This window comes from Columba livia, chromosome 2, assembly GCF_036013475.1.
Source record: "Columba livia isolate bColLiv1 breed racing homer chromosome 2, bColLiv1.pat.W.v2, whole genome shotgun sequence".
Classification (NCBI taxonomy): domain Eukaryota; kingdom Metazoa; phylum Chordata; class Aves; order Columbiformes; family Columbidae; genus Columba; species Columba livia.
The window spans coordinates 75,525,170-75,547,435 of NC_088603.1; the positions used below are offsets into that span (position 1 = coordinate 75,525,170).

The following is a 22,266-nucleotide window of genomic DNA, read 5'->3' on the forward strand; positions in this document are numbered from 1 at the left end:
AAACTTCCCAGGACAAAGTTAAAGTGTGCCCAAGAGAAGCTCTTCAAGTAGAGCTGCACTAACCCTCTCAAGCACCCAAGCTGGGTCTTGGCTGTCAAATATTCATGAAACCTAAGCAAGCACGGAATGAGAACAGAAGGATGAAGGAACCAAGGAGAAAAACACCAACAATGTAAACATTTTGAGAGTGAGCACCATAAAAGAATTCCCAGTGAAACACATTTAAAGCTATCTTTATACAACCTAAGGAAGTAAAATTTATACTCCTGGTTATTAAAAACAGGCTTAACAAAATGCTTCTCTTACAGCCCAATTAAATTCCTTGGCATTTCTCAACTTGCTAAAAAACACCCAGAATACATCATTCTGATACCATACAGGAGAAGTCCCACACAACTTATGGTCTCAATGGCTCAGCACCACATTCTGGAAAGCCTTTGCAAACCAGGAAGTGCAGAGTATTTATGGGGTTGAGAGAGAATATTTTTTGAGTGATAATTTAAAAAAACATTTAGTTCTGTGCCAAGCATCCTCCTCCCAAGCTTTGTCAGCAGAAGCACTCAGTACATTTTTCTCAGCTTGGTTCTCCTTTTCATTTAAAATTTGTTGTCAACTTTCTGCTTAACACATTCTGCATGTTTTACATTACACAACGTATTTCTGTGCAAAACCAACTTAGAAATTCCATGTTAAGCAATTAAAAAAAAATTAAAGGTACATAATCTCTAATCTTTTTAAATTTGGAAAAAAAAATAATTTTTGTCTCAAAGAGATAGTTGATGGGGACCTGAATCCTGTCCCCTCCAGTGTGCTGTAGCCAAGAATATAATTCACTGTCAGAGTTCACCCACTGCTCCATATGAAGAATCATGAAAGGAAATAGGAAAAACAGCTCCTAGAAGGCGACACTACTTTCCACATTGCTAGTATAGAATATTAACGAATCAACTCTAGTCTGCAAATACAACATTGTGAAGATTGTTTCTCTCCCAGTGACTCTTAAGAATCAAACTTGTCAATATGCAAAGTAAAGGAGCATTACTTCAGGGGTACATTCATCCTCAAGCTAATGATTGTCTTCCCATTACCCTGGCTAATCAAGCCAATAATAGTGTCCTGAAACACTATTTAGGTCGAAATAGTAATGTTGTAATCTTACTGTTTTCACTGAAGTTTCACAGAAATACAGTATAGTTGAGGGGGGAAAGGACCTCTGGAAGTCCTCTGGTCCAATCCCCCTGCTCAGGGAGGACCACCTACAGCTGTTTGACCAGGACCATGTCCAGACACCTTTTAAACATCTCCAATGATGGAGAGTCCACAACCTCTTTGAGCAATCCGTGCCAGTGCTCAGTCACCTTCAAAGTGGAAAAAAAAATTTCCCTTGTGTTCAGACTGGACCTCCTGGGTTTCTGATGTAATCAATCAGAAAAAATCAAGTTTCAGCTTTTTGCAAGTAAATTTGTTCATTGCTGTTAGCTTGCAACAGACCAATAGTCACACAGTGCTGAACACTCAAAAAACCCCAATGTTCAAAATAAGACCATGGTCTTACTGGTTAGTTTTCAGATCTTAAGAGTAACCCAGCATGGATAAAACCTGGATGAGGAAGCATGGTACGGATCATAAGCAATACTACTACTATTGCACATATAAAACATTGAACACTGCACACAAGAACACACACTGAATGTGTTTCCTTTGCTTTTCTTCAGCATTTTAATCAAAACATTGTAAATTGTTAAATATTACTTTTATCATAATCAAAAATAATTTATATACTTTGATAATCCCATTTACAGAAACAAGCTTTTGTGCGGTCAGAATCAACATAATTGAATGCAATCTTCTTTGTGTAAAGAGACAGAGGTTAAGCAAGTAAATACATAAAATAAAATCTCTTACTTTTCCACCAATTAAAGGGAGGACATGCATCTTTCCAGTCTGGCTTTCTTTTACTGATGAGACAATTAGGCATGTTCCACAAAGGATAGCTTGGCGTCTTGTCCATCTGTTGACTGGCAAATGTATTTTCCCTTTTCGAACGTTGTACATTCCTGAGAGCTGAATCCGTTCAGAGCTGCCAATGCTGTGGGGCTTTCCTGAAATAGAAACAAAAGCATCCACTTAATCACAGAAAATCTTTGCCACTTTCACTCAAGCCACCCTCAGACTTTATCAGCAAGTTTTCAAGCTACAGACTGCCACAAAACCAATGAAACGCAGCTTTAAAACCATGCAAGCAGGTAATTTAGTATCATCTTCCATACAGCCTTTTTTCATAGGTAGAAGTACATAACAGGTTGGTATAATGGAAAGCAGACCACAGTCTTGCAGTACATTAAATAATCTGCAATAGTCACAGAAGTACTAATTAATGGTACCGCTCTTCTCTATGGCACCTGTAAACCAAATATTCATCCTCAACAGTAATGAAGTGGTTACTGTTGAGTTCATGGATTGCTAACTGCAAAAGGGGGTGATGTTCTCCACACCAACCTGCACCTTTGCACTCTCATGCCCCTTCTGGGCATCCTTAAGTGGTCTGCACAGCTCCCATGACTCCACAAAGAAGAGCCTGCTCTCTCCAGCCACCCTGCTCAGCCCAAACCCCATAGCAGAGGCAACCTAGAAGAAACTCCTCAAAGACCCTGCTTCAGTCTGAGTAGAGCTTTGAAGTTATTTTGTCTATGCTGCAATGAATCCACTATTTGTAATAATTCCCATTGGTAGCAAGACTATCAATTAGACCAAACCAGTTAAATTACTTCAAGTGGCTCAGATTCTACTAATCTAATTTATTAATAAGATTTTACTCTATAGAAACCACCACTAACAACAGCAATACAAAGACAAGCATCTCTCATCTCCGCTTTTACAGGACCACACTTCTTAGGAGATATATGGGAAGAAGCACAATTTGCTCTTTCTAATCTGAAGTATTTATCCACATCAAGTGATCATATTGAATTTTAAACATCCCAGCCCAGATCTGAGTGATCCAAACATACTGAGTCTTCTGCAAACAGAGACAACAGGTAATCATGTTCAGGTAAACCAGCTGAAATTTCTGGAACAATACCCATGTTGGTGAAACTTTGGAAGGGAGCTCCCCTGGATAAATGAACCAAAGGCTACATTAATTCCAAGTAGCATTCCCTTAATGATAAATCATGCATTTTCCTACAGTAATCTTTACCAAAATTCTCCAAAATCAAGGAATTAATAAGTAGTTCGGACTCCAGAAAAGCAAGAGAGTTGATCCTGTCTTCTCACCCGGTATTTCATACCAGTGCCAATGAAACTGCAAGCAGTGACGACTGCTGCAGACTATTACTCCAATTTGCTATTACTCTTGCCTGTATGACAGCTCATCTGTCTCAATGAGTCTGGTCTTGCCTTCAGATTATCTACGGGAAGACAGAAGACACCTACCACATGGCCTACCCACTGGCGTTCTCTCACCCCTGCCTACCCTGTGCCAATTCTTGCTCTTATCTTTAAAAGCAGCCTTCTTGAATCTTCCTGCCGGTTTAATGAGCCAAGACTTGGCATAGTTACCCTCAAGCCTTGCTCTGCTCTAATAAACACTAGCATTTAGGCTACTGATGTCTGCCAGTTTGGATCGGTACGAACATCAGTGTTGCTTGAAGCTAAAAGACCGAAACTTTTACTCCTGCAGGGTATCAGCATCTAATATAAAAACAGGTGCCCCAAGAAAGCAGTAATTTCACTGTGAAGCAAGTTCAAATCCAAGCACAAAAGCTGTGGATAAACACTTTATTTAAGCCTGACAGAATAGGGGGAGACAGGGGACATCCATTCTTTGCAAAGCTACAGAAAGACTGATAGGGAATACAAGTAAACCAGACCAACTCAGCCTTAATTAAATGCAAAAGCTGAACCAAACTTTATATTTGGAATATGAAAATTGTGGCTGCTAAAGTAATCTTGCTTGGGCAGAATGATGGACTCCATGCCACAAAATATTAATGAAAGAATCAACCTCATGTGGAAGAAATAAAATCTCTGTAATGGAGTAAAAAGTGCCTGAGAAGTATTAATAGTATGGCTGTATAAGGAATCGTTGTCAGGGGTGTGGGCACTTTCACCTCAAAATGACATTTTACAATCCTCTTCCAGGACCTGTTTCTGGCTGTATGCCAGCTTCACTGGAAAAGCACAATCCACTGCTAATGGAACTCCTCAGGACTGCAGAGCACAAGCTCAGTCCCTTGGGAAGCCAAGCTCATTTAGCAATACAGCCTAATGCAACTTTACCCATCCAGGAACAGAGGGCATAATTCACACTTAAAATGGGCAGACCTGTGCCCTGGAAAATACCAAACCTCAGAAGTTATTTGGGATTATGCAGGTAACAAAGCGGATGAGCTCCCGTTACAGTGCTGCAGCCACGAGGCTTGCCAGGAAACACAACAGCATTCAGGAGCAATAGAGAAGTAACATTACCCTGCCCAGCCTAGTGGTAAAGCGACTACCACGCTGGGTGCCCACACTTCACAAAGAACGCTGAAAAGTTAGTCTTCAGAAGAGTTTCAGGAAACAGAAAAGGATCAGAAGCCCAAGAAACTCGCTTCCTAGGACCAGACTAAACAATCCACTCTCTTGGACCAGCTACATGAAATTAGGTACAGCTGTATCTGTAAAACTACTCAGAAGTCTCTAAAAGGCAGTTCTTCAAATTTCATACGAATTCACAGAGGTTGTAAGTCTCAAGACACAGTAACAATTAGTACCATCAGTAAATGTTTACTAGAAAAGCCAGAAAAGAGCTATCACTAGAAGTATTCATGCTGGGTATGAACTGTACTTTCTGTCGAACTTCAGATTTGAAGGGAAAATTAGCACAGTAAGAATCTTCAGTTATTCTTACAGAAAGACATAGACAGATACAAAAACATATATATAATCTGAAGTTACATACATAAATTAAACAATAGCTCCTTCATACTCTAAGAATTTAAGGTGCTTCTTCGCAGTAAGTACTGCCCTTGCTTCATGAAAGCTAGAAGATTCCTGATGAGAACATACAGAAACAAAATACTGGGACTATTTAATTAAAGCAAATGGTTTCTCTCTTCCTATTCATGTCTACTTCTCTACATAACCAACCATCTGGTTAGACCACACGATTTTTCAAGGTCCCTTCCAACCTGGGCTCTTCTAGGAGTCTATGATTCTATAACTTGCAAAACCCACATTTAATATTGGATCGCATGTTGTTGCCTCAGACGCAATCTGCTCACATATCATTCAGTTTTCTTCCTGCTAAAGGGTTGTAATCATTGAGATCTGTTAGTAACACAGTGTTCTATTATCATGGAAGGGGGTGCGGGCAGACAGTCAAAAGCCACTGGCTTGTTTTGATTTTAAGCAGAGGTTATTCAAGGACATACCCACTAGCCATGGAACCAGATCCCTAAATTCACAGAAGTTTTGCAGGTAACTGGGAGCAAAAGCTGTTGGACAAGAATCAGCCTTGCCTACTGAAAGATTAACTTGGACAGACTGCAGCTTTAAAGAGCTTGGATATTTGCTGCCAGGAGAGCATAAAAGCAGGAAAAGTTTAAACAACAGGGACCTCTGCCACAAGAGAAGGAGGTTGGGATGTGAGAACAGTTAAAAGCAATCCTGACACTGGCTGCTCCTCGCGTGAGGGGCAGAGCAGCAGGTGCCCCACGGCAGGGCTCCCGCAAGGGGACTCACACCTGACATGCTAGTGAGTGGGGGACAAGGACAGGGCTCAGAAGTGTACATGCCTTTTCCATGGCCTGGAAAAGCATCAAATGAGAAGGCAAACGACCTTTTTCTTCCAAGTTTACAGAAGGGATGGGACAATTTGGACTTCACCAGAATGCCTTTAGGCTTAGGATCAAAGACCACAATTATGGCATAACCATAGTGTCACCACCAAAAACTAGTTGTTTTTGAGGTAACCTACCAGTGCCAGTGGAAACACCATTTTCAGTAAAAGCACCAGCAGTTCTGAAATTACATTGCTCAATTTGTCTCAAAGACCTCCTGTTCAAAATTCACAAGACTGCGCAAGGTTCACATTATTCTTCAGTTTTAACTACAACCCAGTGGAGCAGATGAGTTTTCACAGGGGCCTGTGATATTATACTGAAGCTGACAGTTGTGCAGATAAAATGGTAACGATGATCCTTTGTGGCTTGAAACATAAATTTGAATCCTGCCAAAAACTTACAAGATAATTATTGTTGCCTAGATCAGAGTGGAGGCAAATATGCCAGAACATCTAGAAGAGTTGCATACCAGAAAACGTTATTCAAATGCTAAGTTCAACCAGGGTAGTTTGAGTATTTTAACAAGAAACCATAAAAAGATTATTTTTCATTCCTGTCAGGACTCCAAGACTACAGCAACTCCTAAGCACCCCCACAACAGGACTTTTGTTCTGTGTGAGGCATTAGAGGAGATGCCTCAAGGAATTATGAGCAGACCACTCATTTGGCTATCTTGACATTCATTGTTGAATTCCTCTCAGTTTTAACTTGTCCTAAGTCCTGGAGGAAAAGTAGTGGTATTTAGAACATGGACAGAGAAAAGCAGGGAATTTCACTGAAACGGTGGCATTGTTGCTGGAACTATGAAACCTACACCCTACTTCATTGGAAGCATGAATGGGACAACAGTTCCTGAACATCATGGAAAGACTGCTAAGACCTCACCATGAGCAGCTTGAGGAAGTTCTGGGTATGCAACATACTGACATCCTACCTAGTGCAAAGGCTTCAAACCTTGTTAAATAAATACCCATGACTACTTGCTTTGGATTCTGGAGTAAAGCTCTTTACTAGTGATGGAAGGCACATGGAATATATTACCATCAGAAGTTATAAAATACCAGCTCATTACGGGACATAAAAGTACTCAGAGAAAAAAAAAAACCTCTCTGCAGCCATACAGCTGATTAAGTTGCAAGTAGTTATTATTCCCCTCTGTTTGAAAAGTACAGCCAATAAAGCCTGCCTCTAAAGAACGATTTAAGACATTACCAAAATAAGAGTGGGGAAAAGTGTTGACATAAGAAATGCATTCACTTCTGTGCAGCACGTCTTATTTTTATTACTAACATCGGTCTGATGGAATGAAAACTACAAATTCTCCAAGACCTGCATGGTGCAGCCAGCCCAGCCAGCTGGAGCAACTGCCCGCCCTGAGCCACCTCAGGCACTCACCAGCAGTAAGAGCAGCTTAAGTTATTCAGTAGGAATCATGACTAAGTTTGAGGCTTTTCAGAAGTCACTGAATGACTCTGAGTGCCTAATTTAGGGATGTCCTTTTCATGCTACAGCTGGGCCAGCTACAGAGGTTGTCATCCTCATCTGCACACTGCAGGGCCCCTGGCCTGAGGCCAGCATTGCGTCAACCCTACTGCATCAGCTGCTCGCCGTAAGCCTGTCCCTAAGCCCTTTCAGACAAAACAGGCTGCTTTAATTTCTTGCCTCTCTTTTCAACTGAGAGGCCTTAGGGACAGCTCACCGTGAGTAGTTCAGCGTGGGGAGCAGAGGAATGGCATGTAGGGGCCAGAGCTGTAACACGGTGGCTGCTGCTGGAGAGGATATGTAATTAAACCCACCCACAGCTTTCAGCAAGCCATTTCAGAAATAACATATTTCACACACTAACACCCTGTGAACATCAACTCTTGTATGCATTGGAGACAAAAAAAAAACCTTGAAAACCACCAGTCAGCTTTGAAGACTTTGGTCTGAAGCCACTAATGAAAGCTGGACTATTTCCTAGCCATAGGGGTGAAATCAGAGGAGTGGGTGGCAGCGCCTCAGTTCACACCTGGAGCGCTGTCCCCATCATCCCTTTGGACTGAAATCAGGAACACCTCACACCTGCCTTGCCTGCAAGCCTGCGACTCCAGGCTCAGCACTGGTCTTGCCTAAATATAAGCACAATGAGGCCTCAATTAGCTCAAAACAGTGAAAAGCCCTTGAGTGTCTTTGCCCACCCTTCGGGAAACTGTGCCACAATAGCTGGTACTGAGCCCTTATTGCCAGATCATTCTGCAGATTTCTACTTTTGCTCAAACCCTTTCATTAAATACAGATAATGCTACTGCCTGCAATGTTTTTGAAGCTTCTCAGTCATTTAAGGCTGCTTCCCCTTGTATTCTTGTCAAACTAAGGACAGTGGTGATGACTCCAGGCAAGGCCCAGTGCAATGAGATGTATAAAAATAAAGCAGCAAGTTGGACTTAAAAATTAAAAAAAAAAAAAAAAAAAAAAAAAAAGAAAGCAGCAAAGGAAGCAAAAAAGCACAGCCAGAACCTTGGAAGCTACTGTATTGCTTTCATTTTTATTTTAAACTTATGAAGAAAACCTACTTGCAGTTAATAGTTATTGTAAGCATTTTTTCCTTGCAAAGGTTCACACTGTCATCATTTAAGAACAGCATAGAATACACGTTTTATATTTGACTAAGACCAAGGATTCACAAGTAGTCACTACCAGCAACCAACTGAGGATGCTTTTGCAAAGGTAACAGAACAAGTATATGCAGAGCAAAATTTCACCTGGCAAACCATTCCATAACCAGTGGTTGAACTTTCGCACTCAAGTCTACTTAGATTTTAAAAATTCCTGTAAGTTTTAACACAAGGCTGGCAGAGCAGAAGACAGATAAGCCTTTAGTCTTTGTGAAACATATTCCGACTTTACAGGAAGATCAACCTTAAAGACAAGCATTATCAATATATCATGTGATACAATAAAACATAGTTACTGGTTTTACAGCAATAATCCTGCCTTCCCCTTACATTAAATCCTCACTGAAGGAAAGGTCTGTATGAATTTCATAATGCAGAAAACATCCCTCTCTTCTTCCTCACTGACACAGAGTTCAGTGTTTGTTCACTTCATCATTCATAGAATGACAAAAACATTTAGACTGGAAAAACCTTTAAGAACATTAAGTCCAACCATAAACCTAACACTGTCAAGTTCACCACTAAACCATGTCCCTAGACACCACCACGTACACATCTTTTAAACACCTACAGGGATGGTGACTCCACCACTTCCCTGGGCAGCCTGTTTCAATGCTTTACAGCCCTTTCCATGAAGAAATGTTTCCTAACATCCAATCTGAGCCTTCCCTGGCACAACTTGAGGCCATTTACTCTTCTCCTGTCACTTGCTACTTGGGAGAAGAGACCGACACCCTCCACGCTACAACCTCCTTTCAGACAGTTGTAGAGAGTGATCAGGTCTCCCCCTCAGCCTCCTTTTCTCCAGGCTAAACAGCCCCAGTTCCCTCGGCTGCTCCTCATCAGACTTGTGCTTCAGAACCCTCCCAGATTCCTTGCCCTCCTCTGCACTCTCTCCAACATCTCAATGACTTTCTTATGATGAGGGGCCCAAAACTGAAAACAGGATTCAAGGTGGGGCCTCAAAAGTGCTCAGTACAGAGACAATCAATTCTCTAGTGCTGCTGGCCACAGTATTGCTGATACAAACCAGGATGCTGTTGGCCTTTTTGGCCACCTGGGCACACTGCTGGCTCATGTTCAGCCGTCTCTCAATCAACACCCCCAGATCCTTTTCCCCCAGGCAGCTTTCCAGCCGCTCTTCCCTGAGCCTGTAGCTCTGCCTGGGGTTGTTGTGACCCAAGTGCAGGACCCAGCACTTGGCCTTGTTAAACCTCATAAAATTGGCCTCAGCCCAATGATCCAGCCTGTCCAGATCCGTCTGTATGGCCTTCCTACTCTCCAGCAGATCAACACTCCCACCCAACTTGGTGTCATCTGCAAACTTACTAAGGGTGCACTTGATCCCCTTGTCCTGATCATTGATAAAGAGATTAAACAGAACTGGCCCCAATACTGAGCCCTGGGGAACAGCACTCATGACCGACCATCACCTGGATTTGGCTCCATTCACCACAACTCTTTGGGCCCAGCCATCCAGCCAGTTCTTTATCCATCGCAGAGTTCACCCACCCAGACCATGAGCTGCAGCTTCTCCAGGAGAATGCTGTGGGATATGGTGTCAAAGGCCTTGCTGAAGTCTAAGCACACAACATCCACAGCCATTCCCTCATCTGCTAGGTGGTTACCTTGTCGTAGAACGAGATCAGGCAGGACCTGCCTTTCATAAACCCATGTTGACTGGACCTGATCACCTGGTTGTTCTGTATGTGCCACATGATGTCACTCAAGATGAGCTGCTCCACAACCTTCCCTGGCACCAAGATCAGACAGGTCTGTAGTTCCCCAGATCCTCTTTCCAGCCCTTCTTATAGATGGGTGTCACATTTGCCGACTTCCAGTCAACTGGGACCTCCCCAGTTTGCCAGGACTGTTGATAAATGATGGAAAGTGGCTTGGTGAGCACCTCTACCAGCTCCATCAGAACCCTTGGGTGGATCCCATCTGGCCCCATAGACTTGTGTGTGTCTAAGTGGTGTAGTAGGTCTCTAATCATTGCCTCAGACTATTGGGGCTTCACTCTGCTCCTCACCCCTGTCTTCCAGCTCAGGGGGCTGGGTACCTGAAGCACAACTGGTCTTACTATAATATTAAAGACTGAGGCAAAGAACGCATTAAGTACCTCAGCTTTTTCCTCATCCTTGTCACTATGCTTCACGTCAACATCTACTAAAGGATGAAGATACTCCTTAGCCCTCCTTTTGTCGCTAATGTATTTATAGAAACATTTTTGTTGTCTTTTACAACAGTAGCCAGCTTAAGTTCTAGTTAGACTTCAGCCTTTCTTATTTTCTCCCTGCATAACCTCATGACGACCTTGCAGGCCTCCTGAGTTGCCTACCCCTTCTTTCAAAGATCATAAACTCTCCTTTTATTCCTGAATTCCAGCTCTCTGTTCAGCCAGGCTGGTCTTCTTCCCTGATGGCTTGTCTTTTGGCACATTGGGACAGCCTGCTCCTGCACCTTCAAGATTTCCTTGTTGAAGAGCAACCAGCCTTCTGGACTCTTCTACCCTTCAGAGCTGCCTCCCAAGACACTCTGTCAACCAGGCCCCTAAAGAAGTCAAATCTGCCATCTAGCAAGCCTGGTTTTATCCCTTTCCCTCCTTCCAATTTAGTTAAAAGCTCTTTCAATAAGCCCTGCTAACTCCTGTGCAAGGATCTTTTTCCTCCTTTGAGACAGGTGTACCCCATCTGTTGCCAACAGGCCTGGTGTCATGTAAACGAATCCTTGATGAAAAAAACCCTAAATTCTGCCAGTGACACCAGGCTCAGAGCCAGGTACCGATCTGCTGGCTCTTCCTGTTTCTTCCCCCATCATTCCCTCAAACTGGAATGACAGAGTAGAACACCACTTGTGCTCTTGATCCTTAACAAGTCCCAATTTCTTGCTCTCACAAGACCCACTGTCTCCACACAGGATCCCTAAAACTATGGTATCAATACTTTAAAATATATTGTAGGCAAAATATAACAAAAATTACTTTTTTGTTTTTAAAAATATCTTCTATCAAGTGTCACACATTTTTCAGTGGAAAATGGCTGCAGTAGCTTTACTGTCAAAAGCTACATCTCAATCTGCATAAGCCAAAAGCTTCTGAAGAAAAATCTAAGAGTGATTCAGCAGAATTCATTTAAAAGTCATTATTAACCAGCCTGACTTCTACACTATGATGCCTTAATAAAGGCAACAGGCTAAAGTAGGATACATAGTGGTGAATGGGATGCTATTTGCAATTAAAAGCAAGCAAGCACAGTAGACGTTCATCTGGACTACTATGTGGAGGCAGTAGACCCAAAGCCTTGGAAGCCAGTTGTTTGGACCATAGTAAGTGAATTCCAGATCCTGCTGTTCCAACATATTTTGACAGTTTTACAGTTGCATACGGCATGTATAAGCAAAACCCCAAAAACACAACCCCTCAAATCAACTGAAAACCCACCTGTTCTTAAACTCTTCATCCCATCTATCCTTACAGGCTATTCCTGCAGGTGAAACACAGGTCCTTCATATTCAAACTCTCAGCCCTATGCATTCCCACCTACCTCACTGGTCTGCAGGAAGCTGAAACCAGTTACATGCAGGCAGGTTTGTTTATTTCAGCAAAACAGTGAGGCACTCAAGGCCCACTTGATGTCTGACTTCTGCTTGCATTAGAAATACAACGGGGTGTGGGCTGAATTCTGTTCTTACATCCAAATACTTCGTTTTGAAGAAAGCTCACAAAAGGGAGAGAGCTGCCTGCTCTTCAGTAGCAAAACTCAATACTATCTCCTTTGGGAAAGCACCATATGCCACCTCTGCAAGGAAAAATAACTGAAATATCCTGAGAAGGAACCATAAAAAAAACCTGTCATCTTGCTCCTGTGTTTTAACAAAGTTGTAAAAAGCTGCGATATCGGTCTAGAGGCTTCCAGGAAGTACTAAAAAACTGTCTCATCTTGAACTTATAATTCATTGAAGGAAGCTAGTGAAGAGCTGTTCAGTGAGATCTTCTACCAAGTATTTTTGCTCAAAGTAAATTTAAAACAGAATTACTCTTCCACTGAGATTTGTGCTGGTATCTGGTCAAATCCCTTATATAAAAAGAACACTTTAGCAACACATTTCAAATTAACCCTTATTAAGATGGCTTCAGGAAACTCAACTTTCTGAACAGTTTTACCATTGTATGCACTAATATTAAAGAGGTGAAAAATATTAAAGAGTTGAAAATTGAACAGATGGGGCTAAAACACTAAGCCTTACAAACTTTCCGGTAGCACCACAACTTGCATAAGAGCATTTACGGCTTCTGTAGGATGGGACCCAATGACTGCTCAACTGATCTTTCCCCTTTCTCCACAACTCAGTCCCCATAAAGCATACCTGATCAGAATGCTGGAAATGCACATTCATTTTTGTGAAGTCATGCAAAATTGAATTCTACTTGTTATACTCCCAATGCACAATGAAGCCACAAGCACAGTAAAGTCCCTGGCATCTCAAAGGATACTCACCCTGTCTAAAACAATTGCTGTATTGGCAAAAGCTCTGAGCTAACCAACTGTTTTAGGCAAAGCTGAAGTCTTGATGGAATTCAAGAGCAAAATTGCACTGATGACTGCACTAAAGTTAACAGCAGCTTTCAGGTTTTATCAGTGTTAGATGCTCAACATGAAGTGCAGCAATGTAAGCTCAAAATAACTACTTGAACGTGCACTCCTCTGAAACGGAATGACAGCCCCTGGCAGAAGTTCATGGGTATGTCTTAGTACTATGACAGAAAAATAGAAACCTGTGCTATTTACCAGCAGAAGTTGAACAAACCCAGACACACCCCTGCATGTACCTGCCCTGCCTTGAGGATGGAAGATGTGGCTAGTTGAATGTTTAAAAAAAGGGACAGAGGAACAAATACACACACTAGGTCAAAGATTGTTTCACATGAACTTTGTATGTAACACAAATACCATCTTCAACATTTTCTAGAATAAAATTCCACCAACTGCAAGATGACTGAACTCTTTTGTGCTTTACATGTGTTTTAGTTCTAAGTACAATGATTTTTCTCCTTCTTCTTTCATCAGAAAAAAGAAGTCAGGTATGCTACAATACATCTAAAAGCATGTGGTAATCTAAAGCCTTGTAAAGGTGAAGTATTTTAAGTATGACACTTCCTACAATATACTACTGTACCAGTATTACTGTACAGATCAAAATCTAAACTCAAGTTTTATCACAGGACCCAGCTGATAAGCAGCTTATATAAAAAAAATTCTGTACAGTATTGAAAGGCTATTACTGGCACACCTCAATTAGGTCTAGTTTAAAAAATCCCAAATAATTGTGATATGGAACAGTACTTAAAGAGGTATATGCTGCCTGGTCAAGTCTATCCAAAATTTAGCACTGTAGAAAGAAGTCCAGAATGCTGGATTTGAAATTATCAACATGTACAATCAAAAGCCACATTACCTAATAAATAAAAGAAACTAGTAGGTAAAAACTGAGTGACTGCTTTCAGTTGCACAAAAACAGAAAAATACAAAATGCAGAAGAAGGAGCACCATCACATTAGTTGGAGAGAATTGTCTGTCAGTCTTAAACACGAAGCATTTCAAACTCAGCTTCATTAACAGGAGATTTTCATGCTATGACTGAAAGGAATTCTGGCTGGGCAATGTCCCTGTAAGCCGATCTGACTTCATCATATCAGCCAGTCTGCTCAAAACTTGCTAGGTAAGCTTAGTTCATACATTTTGTGCCTATATCTTGGCTGCTTTCCCCACATAACAGTAGCCAATATTTGTGTGTGCATGTGATTTTGTACAGTAAGAGAACACTTTTTTTTTCCAAATAGCTAGTGAAAGTAAGAGCCTTTCTGGTTTGTAGCTTTGAGTTCAGTTAAGTGGCACAGAGCACATCTGCAGCTGCGAGTGAGAGCTGCAATAACCCAGGAGTACTCGCTTTGGCTTTGCCTCTTTCCCCCTCCCTCCTGCGACTCCATAGCTAGATACTGATCCTAACAACACTCCTAGACAGCCCTGCTTTTGCACTTCTCTCTTATCGGCAAGAACAGCTTCAAAGAATCACATGGAAACCTAGATGATGGAAAAGGAGAGACAGGATCAGCGGGTACCGTTGGAAAGCTTCACTACCCCGATTCTGCCTGCCGACAGCTTGCTTTGTTGCTGAGGAACATGGCACCCTTTGATTCACTCTAAAGTGACTTGTGCCATTCAAGCATTTGCTTTTTAAAATTTACATGAGAAAGTTTGGATTATGTTGACATACATTAAACTTGTATGTCAACGCATGAAAATAGGTAGCAATAAAAGGCAACTTGCATCAAACTCTGTACTTCAGACCACATTCCTGAGAAAAAGCAAAGACAAGGGAAGCAAAGCTGATTTTATTAAGTGAGAAGAAGGAAACAGTGGGGAGTGAGAGATATGAATCATGAAGAAACATGAAAGGGAACGTTTTCCCAGTGCCCTTCTACACTTGGAAACAGAGGCAGGGAAGATTTATCGCATGCCCACAGATATCGGATTTGACACCGTTTCTTCTCTTTTCTACCGCAGAGACTAAAAGTAACCTGATAGCATATGGGAATTGTCTAGGAGTGCACGTCATACAGTTTTATTACAAAGGAGAGCTAAAAAACAGAAGAGATTGGCTTTTTCCATTCCCCTTCTAAATTAAATCCACTATCACATATCTGAGTCATCCCCAAATCCATTAGTTTTCAGTCCAAAGCACTCCAAGGGTCTGTGAAAGGACAACCCCGAGTGCTACCTCAAAAAGCTGACTACACTAAGGCTTCTTGTTTCATGCTACATACCCCTGTAAGAAAAATGTTGAAAATTTCCACACCCACAGCAAGAGGAGAAAAAGCCTGTACAAAGGTCTAGTTTTACAAGTACACAGTCTGATTTAGATCTTCTGAAGACTCTTTTATGTTGGGAAGTAATCTAGGAGAAATCAAAACACGTTTGTAAATTCAGCTTTGACAGGAAAGTGAGTGTGCTAAAAACAACCCCAGTAACTTCAAAATTCGGAGAACCACTTTAACTCTGGTTCATGGTAATTTTAGAAAGGTACCCGTAAATACTCACTGTGAGTACTTTGTACAACACTGGCAGGTTCAACTTGAAGCTGGGGCTACTTGTCAAAGCTTTCTCCTCTCAGTGGAAACACCTAGAAGAGTCTGAAGTGCCTACACATATTTGAGGACTCCATCTCAAAGTTAAGCACCTTGTTTGTGCTATCAAAAATAGCGTGGTCAGCAGGACAAGGGAAGCGATCCTTCCCCTGTACTCTGCATTGGTGAGGCCACACCTGGAGTATTGTGTTCAGTTCTGGGCCCCTCAGTTCAGGAAAGACATTGAAGTGCTGGAGCGGGTCCAGAGAAGAGCAACATGACTGATGAAGGGACTTGAACACAAGACCTATGGGGAGAGGCTGAGGGAGCTGGGGTTGTTTAGTCTAGAGAAGAGGAGGCTTAGAGGTGACCTCATCACTCTCTATAACTACCTGAAGGGAAGTTATAGCCAGGTGGGGATTGGTCTCTTCTCCCAGGCAGTTGGCAATAGGACAAGGGGGCATGGGCTTAAACTCTACCAGGGGAAATTTAGGCTGGATATTAGAAATAAATTCTTTACAGAAAGAGTGGTCAGGCATTGGAATGGCCTGCCCAGGGAGGTAGTGGACTCACCGTCCCTAGAGGTTTTTAAACTGAGATCGGACATGGCACTTAGTGCCATGATCTAGTAAACGGACTAGAGTTGGACCAAGGGTTGGACTTGATGATCTCTGAGGTCTTTTCCAACCCAGTCGATTCTGTGATTCTGTTTACTGGCATTTGAATCCAAGACCTCTCAATACCAAGAGAGAAGAGCAGCTCAGTTGGACAGAGTTCAGTGTAATACACCGCAAAGGATAATCTGTTTAAGTATATTGATTGTGGTCAGACCATAATAGTATTTTATTTTCCTGCCATAGAAATGAATAATTTCTATAGCATTGGAAAAAATATTGTGGCTATAGAGACATTGTATTTAAGCTGTTTACTTCAAAAAAGCAAAGCAACTCAAACTGTTCCACCCTCTATCCATGTCCAATACTTGCATCTAAAAAAAGTTTGCTGATGACACAAAATTGGGGGGAGCTGTCAACACTCTCAAGAGCAGAGAGGCCCTGCAGAGAGATCTGGACAAATTGAAGAACTGGGCAGTCACCAACCACGTGAAGTTCAACAAGGGCAAGTGCGGATTTTGCACCTGGGACAGTGCAACCCTGGGTGCACATAAAGACTGGGGGATGAGATGCTGGAGAGCAGCTCTGTGGAGAGGGATCTGGGGATTCTGGTCAACAGTAAGCTGAACATGAGCCAACAGTGTGCCCTGGCAGCCAAGATGCCAACCATGTCCTGGATGCATCCAGCACAGCATTGCCAGCCAGGTGAGGGCTCTGCACTGGTGCGGCCTCACCTGGAACACTGTGTGCAGTTCTGGGCAACACAGGATAAAAAGGATATAAAACTACTGGAGAGTGGCCAGAGGAGTGCTATGAAGTTGGTGAAGGGTTTGCAGGGGAAGCTGTATGAGGAGCAGCTAAAGTCACTTGGTTTGTTCAGCCTGGAGGAGACTGAGGGGAGACCTCATGGGGCTACAGCTTCCTCACAAGGGGAGAAGGAGGGGCAGGCGCCAATCTCTTCTCTCTGGCGACCAGTAACAGAACCCGAGGGTATGTCAGGAGGATGTGCCAGGGGAGGTTTAGGTTGGACATGAGGAAAAGGTTCTTCCCCCAGAGGGTGGTGGAGCACTGGAACACGCTCCCCAGGGAGGTGACACATCCCAGAGCCTGACAGTGTTCAAGAAGAGGCCAGACAACTCCCTCAGACACATGGTGTGAACTGTGGGGCTCTCATATGCAGGGACAGGAGTTGGACTCGATGATCCTCATGGGTCCCTTCCAACTCAGGACATTCTGTAATTCTATGATTTTTACAAAGGCACAGATCACATCACGTTCATTTCTTCTGAAGGCCATTTCACAAGTCACCTCCATGAAGAGGAATGCAAACAGCCTGGGATGCACAACCAAGTACCCTACTGACAGAAACCCCCTCCCTATGCCATTGCACTGACTGCTTTACTGAACTTAACAGGGAGGAACAAAAGAAGGTGGATCAGAATCCCCTCCTCTGCCTCCCCTCTCCAGAGACTGCATTACTGGATGCCTTTATTTTATGGACGTGTTGCTGCAATCTATAGAGATCACTGCTAGAGCTGATCTCTCTAAAATATGTCTGAAGCTTGTCAGAAAAAAAAACACACGAAAAGTTTGTGAAGTGGTCCCATTAAGAAACATTCGCAGAACTAAGTTACAAAAGCATTTTGAAAGATTTTTGAAAGAATCATTCCTAAAATACTACCTTTTAATTCCTCTGCCCACTCATCCTCCTTTGAGACAAATGAGGCTCCTGAAGAATTTTTTTTTTGACACTATCTATTTATGTTCCAAATATCTTCATCTCCACTCGAGCAAAAAGAGAAAGAGAGGTCAAGGATATATGATACTTGCAAGCTGGTTTTTAATCCTCTGTGAATTGTCAGCACTTTAGTTTCATTTATAATATTGCAGAAACAAAAATTTGTGCAGTGATATTTATTATTAGGAGCAAAGTAATCATTAATTTTAATTACACCTGAACTATGTACTTTGCACAAAGGAAGCGTGTTAGGCATAAAATTTCCAAACGTTGCCAAGATATCATTCTATGATACTGCAGAAGACTAGTATTCATGTTGATGATTTTTTTAATAGAAGTTTCATGTGCGATAGTCAAGTTAACTGATTTAATAGATACTATAATTCCCATGCATTTTAAGTAGCAGATTTCTAGATAGCTAGTCAGATTACATTCAGCTATGTAAAGGACAAAAAAACTTAAGCTGAAACACCATAAATTTATTCAATAGAATGTTTTTACCAAAGATAGTATAAAATGAAGAAAGCAACAGCATTTATTTTCTCATATGTTTCATTCATATTTTGGATATGCACAAACCTAAAAATGAAATATAGGTGCTTGAAAAGAGCTTCCCTTATATCTTAAGCAAAAACAAGTACGAAGAGAACAAACTCAGGATCATACATTGGTGAGCATTCTAAGTGTGAAGGCATACACAAGGAGACGGCACTCTAAGAAAGGACACTGCAAGAACAGGAATTGGACACAATTATTTTATCAACAGCAAGTTAAACTAAGCCTGTTGTTCAGCAGCTGATGAAACTCAGGGCACTCTGCAGGACACAGAGAATTCACATAAGTCCCCAGAGCAGGTCCATTACTCTGCCCACACAAGAAACAAACCTAAACTGGTGTTAGTAAACACACCTGGTGGTATCAGGCAACAGGCCAAGTTTGCCAAATCTTCAACCCCCACCCCTGCAATGCCGGTTCCCCAGAGAAAATGGGGAACGGCTGCTCAGTCAGCTATTGCTGCCCAAATAGGTGCATCTGGGCACTGTTAGAGCTGAGCTGGGAACTGCTGTTGTCGTCATCATATAGCACCACATGTGTGCTTGCATCTGCATAGAATCACAGAGTCATTTCAGTTGAGGAGACCCTCAGGATCATCAAGTCCAACCATAACCTAACTCTAGTACTAAACCATGTCCTTAAGAACCTTGTCTATACATCTTTTAAACACCTCCAGGGATGGTGACTGCACACCAGGGCAACATCTGCAAAGGTCTACAGGAAGGTAGGAGCGAGAGGGAGAACTGCTCCTCCAAGGCCAGAAAGTGAAACGCTTCCCCCTGGTTGCTCCTGTTTGTCTTGCTCCAAGTCCTACTCATAATCTGAGTTTTTGTAGTGGCTTGCCACAGGTTTCTGAAGCAAAGTAAACAAGCGATCTGGAATGTAATGAAGGAAAAGGAACTGTGTAGTTTACCTCATCCAATTTGCATTTTGCATATTAACTCCTAATATAAAAAGCTGTTTAGCCACATTTTCTCTTGCTGCTCCACTGAACTATTTATCATTAGAATTGTTAATATAATGTGAACACTCACGAGGTGAGTTTAAAACATTCTGGTTCACATTTACTTTAATTGTCTTTTTCCTACAAAAGCGTATAGTTGTCTTGACTGTGCATAAACAGAGAGGCTTTGAGCATGCATAGTGGCTGCACTCAAACATTTATACAACTTAGCATTTCAACAAGAAACATTCCCACAAGTTTCTTGGCCTCTGCTCTTGGGGAGAATGAAATCTTTTTCCTATAGTCACTGTTAGTTAACACTTTTTTTTTCGCCCTCCTTGAAATGCTTTTGCTATTCCTTTGCCACAAGTTTTGTTACTTCCATGGCAGAACTCACCACCATCTCCACAGGCCGACTCCAGCGGCAGTTCATGTGTTTCCCAAGGATGAAATGAACAGGCCAAAGTCCTGTCAGGAAGGCTTGTAAACCAAGATCACAGTTACTTAACGTAGCAGAGACCATTTTCCTGAAGCTATCTTAAATGTATGGTAAAAATGGTAGAAAGCACATTATGAATATGAGACCAATGCTCAACCAGGAACCAAGAGCACCACATAATCAGTCCAGGAATCTTGACAGATTTTTAAATTTAAAATAATCAGTTGAAAACTTGTCCTAACAAGTTGGAAACAAGGCACTCAAATTTGTAAGACACCTCTGGGGAAAGCCAGCTAGCATGTTTTAACACTCCGAAATACGTGCAGCAAGAAAACTAAAGCTTGCTATCACATAAAACTGACCACTCTTCACCAAAAAATGGGCTTTGTCCGAACTTTTGACTTGGAGATTTCAGCTCCAAGGAGGTGATGAAATAGAGTCCAAGGAGTTCACATAAGTTTCAAAATTCTTTGACTGTTATTGGAAAGTAAATTAATCGGTCCACCAGAGCCTGACAATCAGAGGAGATAAAAATATCTTCTTTTTTAATGATCTTATTTGCTTCTTAATTGAGAAAGCTTTTTCTTCAAAATCAAAACTGAAAGAGATACCGGTCTTATCAGCTCAATTTGAAATGGCCAAATCTATATAACTTAGTCATTTTAAAATAAGAACATTGACCACCTCTGGGGGAAAAAAAAAAAAAAAAGTACAGTGATTTTTTTTTTTTTACTAGAAGCAGTTACTTGATAATGAACACGAAGGTGCTTTTTTCCAAGACTTTTTAAGCTAATGCAAAGAGACAGTCTGAATCCACATGTGGTATCAAGTTTTCACCACACAGGGTTCAATACATGGAAAGGAAATTCTTATGTTCTCTCAGTAAAGTTTGCTTGTGGAGTATCTAGAAAGGATCTGAAAGCACTCAGGCCTCAGGATACTGGACTGAAATGCAAGTTTTTCTTGCCTTCTAAATTTTATGCTTTGATTACCATTTCAGGGGGGGAAAGAAGGGGCGAAAGGGGCATAAAAGCACACAGACAAAATTACTTTTAAAGCTTTCTATGCAAGATGCAAGCAGAGCAGCTGTGTCCATCCAACTCTCATTAGGGGAAAATGCGTTTGGGAGCAAAGTAAATACAATTCAATACATGAAGTCAGTCTGTCTTCAGTATCTATTTGCAAACTTCACAGTCCTAACTAGGTAGTGTCACAATGATAACCTCAGTACCGTAGCTTTCTCGGAAAGCTGCAACAAATAGTTTCCCTGTGACTAAATATAATCTTCCCAGAGATGCATCAGACAGGCTCTAACTCTTCTGTAACGGAAGCCCGTGGAAAGATAGAAGTGTGACAGCAGCAGTTTTAGAAAGATCTGGCCAAAAGATCACAATGATGAAAAAAACATATTTAGAAAATCTGTCCTTTCAAAGCCTAAGACTCCTTATCAAGTCACCTTCAGCTTTACCTACATAACTCCTAAGCAAATTATAAGATTCCTGCTGAAAAAGGCTAGTATTTAGTGTATTCTTCTAACTTTCTCAGGCTAAAGGATAGTGATGCTCTAAGGCAAACAAGGAACAAACACATTTAAGACACGTTTCTCTGAGATATATTACTGAAAAATAAACGATGGTATCAAGTACAAGACTTGTCCAGCATGACATAGATAGCTTCTTGCTGCAGATGTACCCCTGACAAAAACAAATGCTGTGCCAGGCTGGAAAAAACAGGAATGCTGCAGGCTCCAATGCTGCTGCATGCTTCCCTGCACGCTTCCCAGTTAACCAGGATAGCTGCCTCTGGTATACTGTCTTGTTATTAGGTTTAAAAAGCCTACCCAGCTTCAACAGAAAAAGCATAAAGCAACAATACCACTTTTATTGACAAAAGACATCTTCAATTTATTGAAATTGTATAGATGTGATCAACTCCCATACTTTCTATAACATACAAGTTATTTTGATTTATTGTCTCTTCTCTTTGAGGGTAGCACACCAGATGTAACACTTTAAAGCAAACAAGCCAACAGCATTATACCAATCTGTGTAGAAAAAAAGTGCATTCAGCCTAAGTATCACTAGAGATTAGTCTCCTATGTCATGTGCTATGCTCGAAGAATAGTACCAGAAATACACGATCAGAAAGGTAAAAGGAGCCTGTGAATCTACCAAATACAAAAATACTCAGCCACTAGACCCCTCAACCCAAAGCTAAGACAGATTTGTCTAGAGTCTGTGAAAACCCAAGTACACTAAAACTTGCGGCTTTTTAAATTAATTCCATAGTGTATAGGTAAATTAATAATTACCTAAGGTTTTTTTAGGCAGCAGGTGCAAACTTTCTATAAGTGGCCATTAGCAGTT

General features: G+C 41.6%; 1 protein-coding gene across 1 annotated transcript in view; it reads right to left on the reverse strand.

The window, feature by feature from the left end:
* Positions 1 to 22,266, reverse strand: part of PHLPP1 (PH domain and leucine rich repeat protein phosphatase 1) — a 142,950-nt gene that overhangs the window by 61,822 nt on the left and 58,862 nt on the right. Inside the window, exon 2 of the mRNA XM_065052560.1 lies at positions 1,906 to 2,102. Coding sequence (XP_064908632.1) covers positions 1,906 to 2,102 — 197 coding nt within the window. The remainder of the gene's footprint in view (positions 1 to 1,905; positions 2,103 to 22,266) is intronic.